The sequence below is a fragment of the Mesocricetus auratus genome, unplaced genomic scaffold (genome assembly GCF_017639785.1).
Source record: "Mesocricetus auratus isolate SY011 unplaced genomic scaffold, BCM_Maur_2.0 Super-Scaffold_4256, whole genome shotgun sequence".
NCBI classification, from domain to species: Eukaryota; Metazoa; Chordata; class Mammalia; order Rodentia; family Cricetidae; genus Mesocricetus; species Mesocricetus auratus.
Window position 1 is genome coordinate 16,577,896 of NW_024429182.1, and position 16,053 is coordinate 16,593,948.

General features: G+C 43.6%; 1 protein-coding gene and 1 long non-coding RNA gene across 4 annotated transcripts in view; one reads left to right on the forward strand and one right to left on the reverse strand.

Moving 5' to 3' along the window:
* Slf2 (SMC5-SMC6 complex localization factor 2) overlaps positions 1-1,849 on the reverse strand; it is a 58,160-nt gene extending 56,311 nt beyond the window's left edge. For both annotated transcript variants that reach the window (XM_040743904.1, XM_040743897.1), the window contains exon 1: positions 1,546-1,849. In XM_040743904.1, coding sequence (XP_040599838.1) covers positions 1,546-1,685 — 140 coding nt within the window. In that variant the 5' untranslated portion in view covers positions 1,686-1,849. The remainder of the gene's footprint in view (positions 1-1,545) is intronic.
* Positions 1,420-8,500, forward strand: LOC110343001. Of its 2 annotated transcripts, XR_005876702.1 has the most exons (4): positions 1,420-1,541; positions 2,758-2,961; positions 3,461-3,517; positions 3,800-8,500. It is a non-coding gene; the product is annotated as an uncharacterized LOC110343001 (long non-coding RNA). The 2 variants fall into 2 exon arrangements; XR_002385195.2 differs by lacking the exon at positions 3,800-8,500 and having other exon boundaries at positions 3,461-3,789.
* Positions 8,501-16,053: the final 7,553 nt, after the last annotated feature.

Below are 16,053 nucleotides of genomic sequence, written 5' to 3' on the forward strand. Positions count from 1 at the left end.
ATGTCAGTTATAAAAGGGGAGATGTTATATGCAGAAGAAAATTGAGTATCTTATACGTTTTACTGGCCACATGAGAAGAACAATGTGCATCTTTACTGATTTACCTAGACCCTACTGGTATGTTGATAGAACCTTAATGGTTCTGAGTGAAATGTAACAAGTTATTGGAGATTTCATGCTTATATTTACAGAAAGTAAATTACATTAGGTAAATTAACTCCACCACTGAGTAAAGGAAGAAATGCTAGAGTCTACAAAGGGAAGACAAATTATGCCCTATTGTTGGTAGTTGGAAGGGTGCAAAAGAACACAGAGAGAACTAATTCAAATCAAGATACATTAATGCCTCTTTGTTAAATATAACAGCTCTCTCCCCTAAAGTATTAAACCCAATACTCCTTTTCAATACACCAGAAAGAGGGGGGAAAAATGGCTTTGGGCAAACCATGTAACTTCAAATGAAACTTTCTAAGAATTGTTTCCTAAGTTCAAATGCACAGAAATGTCCATTACTTATCGATAACTGGTTTAAAAATTTATGACAGCCTCACAAACCTTTATCTGAAAGTTCAGACACTGAACATGTGTTAGAATTTTGAATTTATTGGATTTTCAAAAGGGAATATCTAGAATATATTATGTATGGCCCCCAGCAGAGTCTGGTGTTGCAACCTGTAGCCAAACATACTAATATTTCTCCAGCAAAGCTTATGAGCACGCAGTAGAATAAAGCCCATCCACAACCTTTTATTAGCTCTGGCTGGCCTGGCTCGGCTGCCAAGTAGGCTGTGGTAGAAAACTTAATGAAAACGTTTGCTTTTTATAGCTTCCTGGCTTTCAGAATTAAGATAAAGGATTGTGAGTCTGTGTCACAATATTAAAGCATATATTGAAAACGCGTTACCACTTTTGTAAATTAAAATAAAAAAGACAGTACCAAGTTCGTAGATAATTTAAACATGTTTTATTGTCAGAGGATGTCATTTGATGAAACTCTCCATTATTACATGCTCCCAGAAAATCTTTACCAAAAAAAAAAGAAAGAAAATGAAAAAGGTAGGTTCTCTTAGAGAGGCAGAAAAGTTCCTCAAAGAGAAAACAGGCGCATTCCAAAAATGTTTTTAGTGTGAATGATCATGTACACCGTACTATAAAGTAATTCGTGGGTTTTCCTTATCACATCTTACATAATTTCACTCAGTGTAGAAAGTACCAGGATTAGAACAATCTAAACAGATGCATCGAGTAGGAAGGGTCCCAGGTCAAGCTCTCGAAAAGGATAAAAATAACCTTCTACCTAAGGCGAGCTCTCCGTAGCCACCGAGGCTGGTGGTCACTAGACCAAAAGCAACACCCCAACTACAGAAAAGGAGACTCCAACTCCCAGAAGCCCCTGCGCGGAGGCGGGGCAAGGGCTAGCAGGCCCCAGAACATCAAGGCCTGAGCTCGCTGAGGATGGCGGGAACTGAAGAGCAGCCGTCCGCAGTCCTCCCTTCTACCCGTGCCCCCGCGACCCGGCCCCGTCTCAAGCCCCCTGCACGGTACCTGTCCCCAGGGCTCTCTGTTCTTTTTCCCGCTGCAGCAGGGGCGGTACTACCGGGTCTCAGATGGCAGCGCGGGGGCGACGACCCCGGGGCTGGGGATGAGGGGAAACCTGGCCTAGCGGGCATGCAGCGCCTTGTCATGTCGGCGCCGCTGGCGACGGCGGCATGAGCTGTGGCTGGAGAAGCTGGGTGCGTGGTTGCCGTCTTGCTGCTGGGACTCGGGGAGGCTGTCGGTGCAGAGGTGGGCGGCACCCCCTACTCTCTTCATGGCGGTTCTCTCTTCGGAAGTGACTCCGGTGTGAGCGGGAAGGAACCTGAGGACCGCCAGGGGGCGGGCCTTACTTGAGGTGCCGCGTCTTGATTGGCTGACCTGGGGGTCACTCTGGTGGTGGTGCAATAGAAAGCCTCGGCCTGCAAGGAGAAGGCGGGGCTTTCTGGAAGGGGGAGGGGAGAATGAAAACTGCCCTCCCCAGACCCGTCACGTGCGCCTGGGGCGCGCGCCTCCGCGTCGGGGCCGCGTCGGCCTTGGCGGGTGCGTGGGAGTGGGAAAGCGGAGGCTGTGGCCGCTGCTGCGACAGCTGGCGACACCCGCCTGATCCAGGGCTAGGAGTGAGGTTTGCAGAAGTAAACCCGAGCCTGCAGCTGTTTGCAGTGAGGATGGCCAACAGTTGTCTCGATTGTGCTACAGAAGTGCACAGCTGCTCTCATATTACAGAGTCACTTTAGCATCTTAGGCCAAAGTGCCTGAGTGCTGTCACCATTTCCTCAGTAATCTGCTCTGCCCATTGTGATTTGACCGTTCTGTGAGGGGTCTTATATGCAGTAATATGGTTTTTCCCTGTCCCCCCCACTAAGGACAGGGTAGGGAGGACACCTAACCATTGAATTAGACATTTTTTATTCTGTAAAAGCGTTTTGCCTGTAATGGGTTTCCCATGAAGTCCCTGCAAATAGACGTTTTCGGAGATTTTTGGACATACCCGTCTTCATCTGTAAAGGATTTCTACTTTGAAGGCCGTTAGATTGGGTTTTCTTTGCAAATTGAGGGACTGGTCAGACAGTATTTCTGAACCTTACTTTCCTTGTATATAGAATGGGTATATTACTCACTTCTCTGGGTAATTTTAAGCAATTAAAAACAGCAGTGTAAACAGGTTTAGATTCTGTCATGTAATTGGTACTAATACATGATTCCCTTTCCTTTGTCCTTCAGATAGATGCCTGCAGTGACAGGCCTGAGTCCTAGCACGTGAGAGACTGAAGCAGAAGGGCCAAGAGATTGAGGCCATGGCTATGGTGATAGTTAGAGCATAAAGGAACTTGCTTTCGTGACCCAGGACCACACGGCGGAAGGAGAGCTGATTCCACCCAGCGAGTTATCCTGTGACTTGTCAGCATACACATACACGAAATAAATGTAATAAAAGACACATTTTTTTTAAAAGAGAGAAATAGCTGGGTGGTATTGGCATACTCCTTCAATCCTAGCACTTGGGAGGATAGGCAGGTGGATCTTTGTGAGTTCAAGGCCAACCTGGTCTACAAAGTCAGTTCCAGGACAACCAGGGCTACACAAAGAAACCCTGTCTTGAAAAACCAAGAGAAAGAGAAATAGATATTGAGGCTTAACCTTAAGTATGTAGCAAGATCCTGTCCCAAATAAGCTAAATAAAATCTTCCAGAGACTGAAAAAAAAACCCTATTATAATGCTTGTTAATAAACAAAGTATCAATCTCAAAGATGTCCAGGCTTTAATTAAGGGGAATGTTCTCTCAGTTGGACAGAACAAATTCCTAAATGACACACACACAAAATTGAGCAGGTCTTCCAAATTTATTGTACCGAGATTGAATTGCTTCTGTGTCTAAGCTTACTAGACTGACCTGAAGTTCACCTCTTTTCTCTTCCCTGGTAGCCCTCAAGAGGAAGAATTACTGAGAAGAAAGCGACCAATAAGCTGGCAAAGGAGGAGGTAGGCGGTAAGGAGTAAACACAGGTCTTCCCAGAACGCACAGCTGCATGCTAGGTATTGAAGGTGTAAGAAAAGAAATACCAAGGTCGAGGGCACTTTTTCTGCTTCTTATGGCTGAGACTAATTTACTGGCTGCTTATATGTATTATTCCGTACATTAAAGAAGAGTGCAATAGGTGTGGAGTAATGCATACGTTTGTTTATGTCCTTTTATGTATATTATTTCCTATCCCTTCCTTGACTTAGTACTTTCTGTTGTCTGTTTCTCCATTTCTCCACTAGGAAGTCCCTGCTTCTCTAACAGCACAGCCACAAAACTTTTAAGCCGATTCGTTTCATTGCATGCTCAGTCCATAAAAAGAATAAAACATAAAAACACATTCTGCATGATCAATTAGGCGCTTTTCTTGGATTATAGTATTTGAATCATCCAGCCTCCAAAGTATCGCTTTAAAGTCTCCACTCATACTGCCAAACAATAGTTTTCACATTTTCTTAATCTGATCAGCAGATTATGAAGTTAAGTGAGGCAAGAAATCCCTTGATCAATAAATGGAGATGGAGTCATAATGAAAGCACAATTTAAAAAAAATCTCTCCTTAACTGGGAAGTAGTTACCTAAATCCTCTATAAGCATCAAGGCCTTTCTTTGTTTAAGATGCACAGGAAAAAGATACAGATTTGGGTTGCAGAGTGAGATGCAGTCAACATACTAACAAATGGCTAGAGCCCGAGACGCTCCTTTCCTGCAAAGAGAACTGGACCTCTGTCTTGTGTTGCACCTCATTATACACGATGCACAGACATATGTGGTCCATCTAGGGCTTCCCCCACCCCGCTGAGGATGGAATTCAGGGTCTCGTGTATATGAGGCAAGCATTCTGCCACTAAGCTATTCCCAGTTTGCTGAGAGCTTTTTGGTTTTTTTTCCTCCTTTCCTTTCTAGTGGACTGAAAATAGATAGTCAGGGAACTATAAACTGTAAAGACTGTCAAAAGAGTTCTCATGTGTGCTCTCATGGGGTGACAAGGACAGGGGAGGGAAACTGAGGTGTGGATGTGGGGTGCGGTGTTGAACAATGCCAGCAAGACTGGGTGAGAGCTAGTACAGCTTTCCAGCCGGTATTGAAAAAGGAATTTAGAGAAAGGAAAGCTGAACTGTAAATGGCTAGTTTGGTAAGAGCCTGGCGCAGCTTTTTAAATTCTATCTATTTATTTGGTGTTTTGAGATGGGGTTTCAGCTGCCCTCAAACTTGATCTGTAGACCAGGCTGGTCGTGAACTCACATATTCATCTGCCTCTGTCTCCTGAGTGCTACGATTAAAGGCTAAATAATTTATTTGTGTGTGTGTGTGTGAGTATTCTGTCTACATGTATGTCTGTGCACCACTTGCATGTCTGAAGCTCACAGAGTCCAGAAGGCAGTATTGAATAACCCTGGAACTGGAGTTACAGACAGTTGTGAGCCACCATGTGGGTGCTGGGAATTGAACTCTGGGTCCTCTGGAAGAGTAGCCAGTGTTCTGAACCACTGACCAGTGTCGCTAGCCCTGCCCACCCAGTGGCTTCTGTAAATAAAGTATTTGTGAGCCACAACTCAGCCCACTCTAGCAACAACTCAGTAAGTCAGCAGGCTCTGATACTGATGAGAAGGAATGGGAGCGATAGCCAGGGAAAACCTTTCTGTGAACAACAGAGCAAGTTTGCTAGGAAAGGCAAGCTCTGGGTGGAGTCCTGGGAAAAGTGACTATCTAAGGGATGCCAGAGATCCCAGGCAGTCACAAAGATTTGCTAAACATTGTGGGTAAATGATCTCACAGAACCTCAGCACTCAGGGATTAAGAGACTATCAGTGCATAACAAAGATTCGCTAAAACGCTGGAAACCTGTAAGGCCACTTCTGGCTTTACAAGAATGACATGGTTTTGTGTTGAGATTACTCTACTTGGAAATCAACTCCAAGGCTCTCAGAGGGTGCTGTAGGGCAGGCCAAGAGACAAAGACCCATGTGCTAGGGAGAGGGTGGGGGTAGGAGTGTGTGGAGGGTGGTCTGAGAGGTGGGATAAGGAACAGACTCAGAGAAACAGGAAACAATTAACTTGAAAGCCTGGCAGAGAAAGACAGACCACATGAGGGTCTCAAGGAGGGAAAGTGGGCTCACTGTGGCTCAACACACACACATCACCACTACAAACAGATGTTGAACTCAACAGGGTTGAGCAAATGCTTGGGAAAAGCACCAGTTTAGCTTCAGGGAATGCCTGCAAGGTGCCAAATTTAATACAATGCCACGCAGTCCAAATGTCTTGGGAGTAAATAGTAAAACTGCAAAAACCGGAGCTAAGGACACCTACTTTACGTTGTTTCCCCATGGGAATGTTTCAAGACAGTTTCCCACACAGACACACTGGAAATATATTTGTGATTTTTGCCATGTCTAACAACTTCCTATACTATTGCCTAGTTACTTTATTCTTTGTCATCTTTGCTGGGGATCAAATCCAGAGCCCTGTCCATGCCAGACAAGTGTTCTACCATCCAGCTACATCCCTGACCCTTGCTGTTTTGAGACATAGCCTAACTGTATAGCTCAGGCTAGCCTTGAACTCACTATGCAGCTGGCTCATCTTCACAATCCTCTTGCCTCTATCTCCTAAGAACAGGGATTATAAGTGTGAGCCACCACAGCTATTCTGACAAACATGTAACATTCATGGTACACACAGACACACATGCACACACGTTGTTCGACGGGCTGTTTTTCTTTGTGACATATACCTATGTTGGTGTGTATGCATACAGGAGGAGGAAGAAGAATGAGGCCCAAGTGTCTTCAGTGGCAGTATCTACCTATCTAAACACGTTTTGGGAATTATTGGTTTTAGAGACTGCAGCCTACAGCCAGGCATTTCTCACACATGGTTAGTGAGCCATTAGAAGGTTTTGAAACTGAGTAGTGAGTCACAGATATACTAAGCAGTAATGACTGACCAGGATGGGGGCCTAGAGAATGCTGGCACAGTGCACATGGTGTAGGAGCTCAGATCTGATTTCCATTACAGATTATCTTTCCTGAAGACTTGAATGTTAACTTGCTGACAGGGAGAAAGAAATCCCTGTACATTTCACTGAGTATAGTAGGAAACACTACTATTCTATTAGTGTTTCTCTTTCTTCCTGTTCTGTAACAGTTTCTAGATAGAGAGAAGGCTGGTGTATCTCTCTCTTCAGTAACCTAGTAACTGCAAAAAGGGTGAGGAGGGATAATGACAGACAAAAAGAGATCTTATATTCCCTGTTCAAACTGCCCTTCATGGAGAACTTGAATTTCCGGAGCTGTAGAGAGCCTTTTAGAGTAATTATTTGATGTCAGACCTTTGCAATGCTCTTACCAGAATTCAAAGTACTGACTGTGATGTGTGTGTTTAGAATTATTAATTTTTATTTTGTGTGTACCCACAGGTATTGTGCCTGTATATATGTCTATACTATAAGAATGCAGAGGATAGAAGAGGGTACCGGATCCTCTGGAACTGGAATTACAGATAGTTGTGAACCACAATGTGGGTGCTAGCAACTGAGCCCAGGTTTTTGGAAGAGCAGCCAGTGCTTTTAACTATTGAACTATCCAGCCTCAAACATGATGCATCTTATGGTGTTCTTTATGGTGCTAGGGACTGAACACACACACACACACAGACACACAGACACACACACACACACACACACACACAGACACACAGACACACACACACACACACACTCATGCTACTACTGAGTTACACCCCTAGCCTTTCTTTAACAAGTTCTTTACATTCAAGCTTTAAGCTTCAAAAACACCATAATAGTGTGCCTTTTCTTCTGTTGTCTAGATTTTTGAAACACTATCTTGCTTATGTAGCCTGGCTAACCTGGAATGTACTTTGTAGACCAGACTGTCCTGAAACTCATGAACACACAGGTTAGTATTAAAAGCCTGTATTTCAATATCAAGCCCCAAATAATTTTTTAAAAGCCTGGAACAATATTTAAAATTCAAGGGGTCCTATACAAACTTCTAGATTTTGTTTTGTTTTGAGTAGCACAATCAAGATTCTCACATTTAACCCTACAGCAACTAGATAGATAATGAAGAAATATTAATAGCCAGGGAGCTGCCTTGAATCTCAGCATTGGGGAGGCAGAGGCAGGTGGGGCTTTGTGAGTTTGAGACCAGCCTGGTCTACATGGAGAGTTCTAGGACAGCCAGAGCTATATAGTAAAAACCTGTCTCAATAAATAAATAAATGAAATAAAAAAATCAGATCCATTTTCCTGCCACTTATAGAGACATGGAGTCATAGAGTATTTCTTAACACTAATGATGTCCACAACAAGCACTCATTGGCCATGTTGTGGATCAAAATCTGTTCTGAGTAGTTTCTGGATTCTGACCCATTTAATCACCGCATTCCTACAAATTAGAAAAGTGTCCTTGTCCGGTGTCCGTATCAGCGTGATGATAAATGGTACCTGGTACTCAGCCTCAGTGTGGAAGGAGAGAGTCTGAGAGAGTTGGAGGGCACATTCCTGACTAAGTGAGGGCATTGTCTCCAGACGATGATTTCCTCATGGGAATGTGGGTCTGCTGCCTCTCCTCCTTGGCACCAAACGCTGGGATACTGTGAATGAGACATGGCAGGCCTGCTGTCAAAGCAGGCAGTTAGTAGTGGTTTCTCCAGCACTTGTTTATTTCTATAGCACTGTGAGATCATGTTCACCACCCCCCCACCATATACCCTACTGTTTAGCCCAGTCCAACCAAACGTCTCTTGGAGCCAAAAGAAGTAGTAATGAGTGCTTCAGTGCCTAGAGGAATGCTCCAGAGAGTGGGCAAGATATTGAATAATTTTTCTTTAAAACAAGGTCTGGTCAGGCTGTGGTAGCACATGCCTTTAATTCCAGCACTCAGGAGACAGAAGCAGGTGGAGCTCTATGAGTTCGAGGCCAGCCTGGTCTACAGCGTTCCAGAAGAGGGTCCAAAGCGACACAGAGAAACCCTGTCTCAAAAAACCATGAACTCGGCCTGGAGAGATGGCTCAGTGGTTAAGAGCACTGACTGTTTTTCTGGAGGTCCTGAGTTCAATTCCCAGCAGCCACATGGCGGCTCACAACCACCTTGAATAAGATCTGGTGCCCTCCATTGGCATGCAAAAGACTGTATACACAATAAATAAATTATATATATGTATATATATATATATATATATATAAAACAAAACCATGAACTCTGTCGTACAAGTTGTTGGAGCCCATAAAAATGGCTCTGGTTCATCTTGGTTTAAGGTCAGAGTTCAAAACTATCCTTACTCTTGCAGGGTTAAAGTTATAAGACCTAAAGATCTAAGGTGTGGCTACTGAAGGATGTTTGGTCTTGGTCGTGGATGTCTTACGTAATAATGAGACTTGCTCTAAGGTGTGGTTACTCTTAACCCTCAAGTCCAGATAATTAGAGATTTAGTCTAAGGCATGGTTACCAATGTTTGGAGAATTAAGGAAAAAATTCTGTTTCTTCCTTGTATCTTGATAAAAAAGTCTTTTGCCGTGTTCCCCTTTTGGTTGGGGTATTTAAGAATGTTGAAGAATAAACTTGGGGCATCCGGTATCCACTGAATTGCCTTCCTGATTCTGTTCTATGTCTGTGCCTTTTTCTCAGCGTCTTTATCTGCCATTTCTCAATCCACACTCCCCCTCTCAGGTATGAACCAGGCAAGTCGGCTGGATCTGACTGAAGCCCCACAAAGACAGGTTGCAAGAAAAAGTGATCTTGAACTTGGATTCTCCTGCCTCCACTTATGGAGTGCCATGACTATAAGTGTGAATCTCCACACCAGCTTTGTGCTCAGGATCAAATCCGGGGTATCTGATGTGCTAGGCAAGCACTCTGCCAACTGACAGGGTGTTCTATAAGCAGGATATGTTGTGGTTAACATGTGTCTGACTGCCTAGCCTTCCTTGCTCACCCTCAGCCTTGTGTTATCAGTCAGCAGATCTTACTGATTTTGCATCTTAAGTACCTTTGTAAGCCCCTCTGGTTTTTTGCAAATGTAAAATATATAGATACATACAAAGAATAACATAGGCACACATTCACTAGTTTGCATTCCCAACTGTTAATCTTTTATCTAGTTTTAATTCCCCTCTTTCCTATTATCGTAGTTTTGATGTCAACTGAAAGGCTCTCTCTCATGCATATTTAGTCAACAAGAATGTGTAGGATTATTTTCTGTATATCTTCAAAATATGCACATGTATATTTTATTTATGTGTTAATAGTCTGCTTTCTTATTTGCCCATGACAAACCATGCTGCCATGGACATCTCTGTCCACATGTCTTTGTGTCTATGTGAAAGAGCCTCTGTGATTGTATAATCAGAAGGGAAATTACTGGGCTATGGGGTAGTTGCATTGTCAAGTTTACTGTGTGCTTCCAATGCTTCTACTGACTGAATTTACTTCCCCCATCAATATATAGAGTATCACTTTTCCTAGTATGGCTCCAATATGTCATTGTTTTATTTTTACATTAACCTTATTTGGTTTAATATCTATTTATATATATGGGACAACTTGGAATATCTTTTGCTAATTGTATATTTCTATATTTTACCTTTTTTTTGTTTTTTTTGTTTTGTTTTGTTTTTGGTGTTTTGAGACAGGGTTTCTCTGAGTAGTCTTAGCTGTCCTGGAACTTGCTCTGTAGACCAGCCTGGCCTCAATGCATGGAGATCTGCCTTTCTTTGCCTTCCAAGTGCTGGGATTAAAGGTTTATGCTACTACTGCCCAGCTAGAAGACTTCATAGTTCGAATACTCAAAAATCCTTTCTACCTCCCAGCTGCAGCCTGACAGAGGTCAGCGGTCCTCAGAGTTTCTTGTAGCAGCTTCCACGATGGCCTCCTGTCTCCCACTTTGCTTTAATCTACTTTCCACATTGAAGCCTCCACTATCTCTAATAAGCCACTCTGACCATGTCATTCCTAAATTCATCACATAAAAGAAAAATAAAGACATATCATATAAGACATGACCATCCCCCGCCCCTTCATCCTCTGCCAACTTTTAAGATTTGCCATGCCAGATGTAACATTTCTGATCCCCCACTGTCTTCTGTGTAGAGCATCATCCTTCCTGGTGCTCCCTAAACTGAGCCAGTCACAGGAATGGACATTGGACATCTTTTGTTGTCAGTGTCGCTCCTGCTTCTGGAATCTTGTACAAGCCATTTGTGGTGCATCTTGTCCTTGTGAACATTTCCCTGATATTCCTAAAGAGACCTGGTTGCTTCTTGCTCAAGCCTCATGAGCACTGGGTTCACTGTGATGTGTGACCTTACACTGAAGTAACTTACTGTGAATGTATCTTTCCTCTAGATTAAAAGCTTCAGGTGGACAGGGCTCTGGCTGCTTGTTTCAAGAGGCAGAACAGTGGGGTGTCTAGGAGGGTACACTCTGAAGCTAGCCTACCAGGATTTGAATTGCCTTTTTTACTCTTAGGGAAGTTACTTAACCCCTCCATGTCCCAGAGTTCTCATTTGGGAACTGGACATATCAGCAGTGCTTGTGTCATTGGTTTATGTTAATTGAGTTAATACATATAAAGAACTTGTAACAGTGTCTGGCAGCATCTAGTAAGTGCTCAATAAATCTTCATTCTGATGATCACTGCTATTAACTAGTTAGTAATAGCTATCATTTATTTATGTCATTATGGATGACACTTAGCAAGAAAATGTACCCAAGGCAGAAGCAGTGCTAGCCTAGGTAACACCTGGACATTCCCAGCTGAAGGTCCAGGAGTCACCCAGTAGTCACTCCTGGCTGGGATCCCTGACGGTGTTTTTGTTCCTGGCCTATGTCCCTTGACCCTCCACCCCAGTCACTCAATTCCTTGCCAGAAACATCTAGAGATACAGGAAAACACTGTGTCAAAGGTGCCTGGGGACATTCTTTGCATCTTTAAAACCCTGGTCGCTACTCTGGGCTGCCACCACCCAGTCTTCTCCGTCCCACTCACCAAGTCTGCCTTCACTCTCCAAGCAGGCTTCAAGTCTGAGCTCTCAGTAGGTGACAAGCTCCAAATCTCTGGGCCAGAATTTCCCCAGAATCCAGTTTCTCATGTGTGTGTGGGGGGAGAGGTGGAGGGTGACTCACATGTCCCTCACTATAATGTTCTCTTTCTGAACTCTTGCAAGCACAACATTTTTACTTTGTGTTCTTCTTATGACATGGGCAGAAAGCAGCCCTTCTGAGCATCCAGGAGCAGAAAAATTAGCTTGATGTTTGTGTGATAGAGCAGAGCCAAGAAGTGTTACGCCTGATTTCCTGGAGGCCCCGGCTGCTGGCTTCCATCACAATGAAGCACTTAGATATGGACAGGTGTGAAAGTCAAGGGATCAGCCTGGGGATTCGGAGTGGCTCTGGTTCAGCAGAGCAAATGCGGAACAACAGGTGTTTGCAGATTCAGTGACCCATGAGACACTGTACCCACAGCTCACTCTGAGACTGAATTCTCATGAAATCAGTCCCTTTGTGACACGGCACCACAACACACGTGCACACACACTGGTTCTCCATGGAGCTCAGAAACTGCATCCTGAGGACTTCTGCCAGCCTTGGTTACAGGTCCTTGGAGGTTAGGTGTGACTCACTCAGGATTAGCTAGCTGCCTTTGGGACTGGAGAGTCTGGCATTTTTAGGATGTTGGTTGTTCATAGAACACTGCAGATGCCTACGTGTATAGTAATTAAGAGGGACTTTCTGGTTCGAGCCCATGGTTATTATCAACAGAACTGACTGGACATTGGCCCATTGAATGGGGATCCCTAATCTAGGGTGCTCAGAATTGCTAAGATTTCTCTGAAAATATGGCACACTCAGGCTTGACAAGCAGGTATATTATGGGAGGAAGAATTAATCTAACCCAATACTGGAGTTAGAAATTGGGTTGGAGAACTCTGTAAAATAGGTATTTCCTTACTCTTGCCTCAGGTGGACAGGAGTCAGAGCCAGGACCTGAATCACCATTCATGAGTTTTTGCCGTCCCCTCTTACACTGTAGAATGATGGCAAAGCCCACTCAAAGCTGAAATGTCCCAGTGTTGACCACCAGACAGGAGAGTTTAGGGACAGAAGGTTGCTCTTCAGTGAGGTTTAGAGGTAAACGAACTCAAAGGACGAATGGCAGCCACCGAAGGGAAGGGAAGGAAGCATGTAGAATATCTGGGTCTGCGCCGAGGGAAAGAAGAAAGCTTGGATGAGGGTCACTGTAGGAAACGGCTGAAAAGAGCAGGTGAACAGCCACAAAGTTCATGTGTGAAGGAAAGCCACCTGTGGCAATATAGCCACCAAAATGGAAGTAATTCCAGTATCCATCAAAGGACAATCAAGTACCCCACAAAACAACTTTATCCTGGAATACTATACAACCATTAAAACACTGGAGAAGATATACCTGTGCAATATAAGAAAGATAGCTTGAGATAAAGGGAGAAAAAGCACAGTGTGCCCAAGTATGCATACAGTGAAATCCCTTCTAGACATGTGTTCTCTTAAGATCAGGCATGCACTATGTACTAACACATTCTTGTACTGCATAGACATATCTACAAGGAAGCACAGTTGCTCTTTGACTGACAGTGGCGTTACAGCCTGCTAAACTTACGGCAAATTGAAAACACTGGGAGTGGAAAATGCATTTCATACACCACCGTCTAGCTGCACAGTTCACTGTAGAGCGCTGCTTGTGTCTCCTGGCTGATGAGGAGCTGCAGCTGGCAGCCCCTGCACAGCACCCACCAGAGAGTATTATGTAGCATATAGCTAGGCCAGGGAAGGATCCCAGTCCCAATGCACACTAAATGTGTGTTGCTTTGACGCTATCATAAAGTCTAAAGTCATTAAGTGGAATCACCATGAGTTAGGGCTGTTTGCACACAACAACGCTTGGCGGCACCTCCACCCTGTCCTCCGGGATTGGATTATAAGGGAAGAATCAGGGAACTGTTACTCTCAACTCTGTAGTCTTTTTTATGGCTTGCCAATGTTTTATGTGCATGGTATGATGCCTGCGTGTATGTCTGTGTACCATGTGGGTGCCTAGTACCCAAGGAAGCCAGAAGATGTCAGAGCCTCTGGAACTGGCTTCAAGCCAACCATATGAGTGCAGGGAATCAAACCTGGGTTGGCTACAAGGACAGCAAATTGCTCTTCACCACTCAGCCATCTCTCTAGCCTCTTGGATTGACAATTTTAAACAACTTTTTTACTTTTTAAAAAATTCTGTTTTAAAAAGGCTTTGATGATTTTCAACAAGGTGAATTTCAGGATGTCCAATATAGCAACAGGCCCTCCATATCAGTAGATTCAATTACGTGAAGTTGGGACTGGAGAGTGGCTCGGGGCTAAGGGGGCTAAGGCTGCTCTTCCTGGCCCCCCACATGGTGACTCATAATTGGCTGTAACTCCAGTTCCAGGGGGCACTGAACCCCCTTCTTGCCTCTTTGAGCATCAGGCATGCACTTGCTTACATGAAGGCAAAACACTCATACACATCAGGTAAAGATAAATAAAAATTTAAAAATTTTATATGAAGCCGGGCGGTGGTGGCACAACGCCTTTAATCCCAGCACTCGGGAGGCAGAGGCAGGCAGATCTCTGTGAGTTTGAGACCAGCCTGGTCAACAAGAGTGAGTTCCAGGACAGCCTCCAAAGTCACAGAGAAACCCTGTGTCGAAAAAACAAAAAAAAAAAAAATTATATGACGATAGAAAATATTTGAGGAAAAAGAAACCTTTGTTCTGAATGTATACAGACTTTTTTGTCATCTTCTAAACTATATTATAACTAATTATATGGCATTTACATTGTATTAGGTATTATAAATAATCTATAAGTAACCTAAAGTATTATGTGCAAATAATACAAGAGACTTGAACAACTTTGAATTTAGGCTTCTGAGGGGATCCTGAGAAACCACTTAACTTGAAAGGTTTCCTCTTCCTTCTCTTCTTTCTCCTCCCCCTCTCCCTTCCCCTCCCTTTCTGTTCTATCTACCTATCTCCCCTCTGCAATGAGAATGGAAACCATTCCATTGTGAGAGCCTCACACATGCTAAATGAATGAAAACTACCCCTGAGCTACATCCCCAGGCTGAGATGTTAATCGTGCAAGGAATGTGGCCTTTAGTCTTCTGACTTCTCCCTGCATTAAGGATGGTAGACAACACTGCATCACTACTTTATATTCTTTTCAAGCACATGTAGAATACTTACACACACACAAAAGCATAACAAGATTCAGTGAGATCCCAATAGGATGAAAACATGCAAAGAATGCTCTGTCTATTCTCTAGTGTAATAGACTTAGCAATAAGCAAAAGTATCACATATTAAGTAATAGTTAAATAAGAGTGTATAAATACCTTTTTAGCGAGGTCACAAAGGAAAAACTTGTGCTGGTGAATTTTCTCTGGCCTTGTTTTTTTTTCAACCTTCACTTCCAATTATGACGACAGAATTCGTTGCTCCTGTGCAGAAATACCTCTGAATAAATGATCGGGCTAATTTGTATCTCACCTCTTTCCTTGAAGGACTGAAGGCAGGTCCGTTGCTCACCAGTGCAATTCAGAATCTGAAGAAATCCTACCCTCCGTGGTTATAATGCTCACTCACTAAAGCATGAAAATTCCGACAGGAGCCTAATACAAGGCTGCAAGCACCAACATCTGAAGAACCCTGTTCTCTCTGGAGAGGAGTCCACACCTGCCAGTCACAATAACACTTAGATATTGACAGGGACAGATGTCCAAGATAGTCTATGTGTGTGTGTGTGTGTGGGGGACACAACCCAGAATCCACAAACCACAGCCAACCCCACGGTACTATATCTGGAATGCATTGGTGGATTACCTGCTATGCATATAGTTTAAACATCGAGAAAGGAAGGAAGGATCCCAACTTTTGATGTTCTTTGTGATGCTGGAGATAAACCCAGGCCTTGCATTAGACAGGCAAGTACTTGCCATTTGGAGGGAGAACAATTCTCTCTCTCTCTGGTTTTTCAAGACAGGGTTTCTCTTTGTAGCCTTGGCTGTCCTGGAACTCACTCTGTAGACCAGGCTGACCAATAACAATCTTTGAGAGAATGCATTTTCTAAGAAAGCACTGAGATCATGACTAGAGGAAAAGTGAAAACTTGGGTGTCTTGCTTGCTATTGTTTAGCTTCTTTTTTTTTTTTTTTTTTTTTTTTTTTTTTTGGTTTTTTGAGACAGGGTTTCTCTGTGTAGCTTTGGAGAGCCTGTCCTGGGACTCCCTCTGTAGACCAGTCACAGAGACCCGTCACCCAGCTTGTTTAGCATTCTTTAAAAGATTGATTTCTTTTTGTTTTATGTATGGGTGTTCTGCCTGCATATATGTCTGTGTACCACATCTGTGCAGGGTCAGTGGCCGACGGAAGAGGGTGTCATATTCTGTTGAACTGGAGCTGAAGAGGGTGTCAT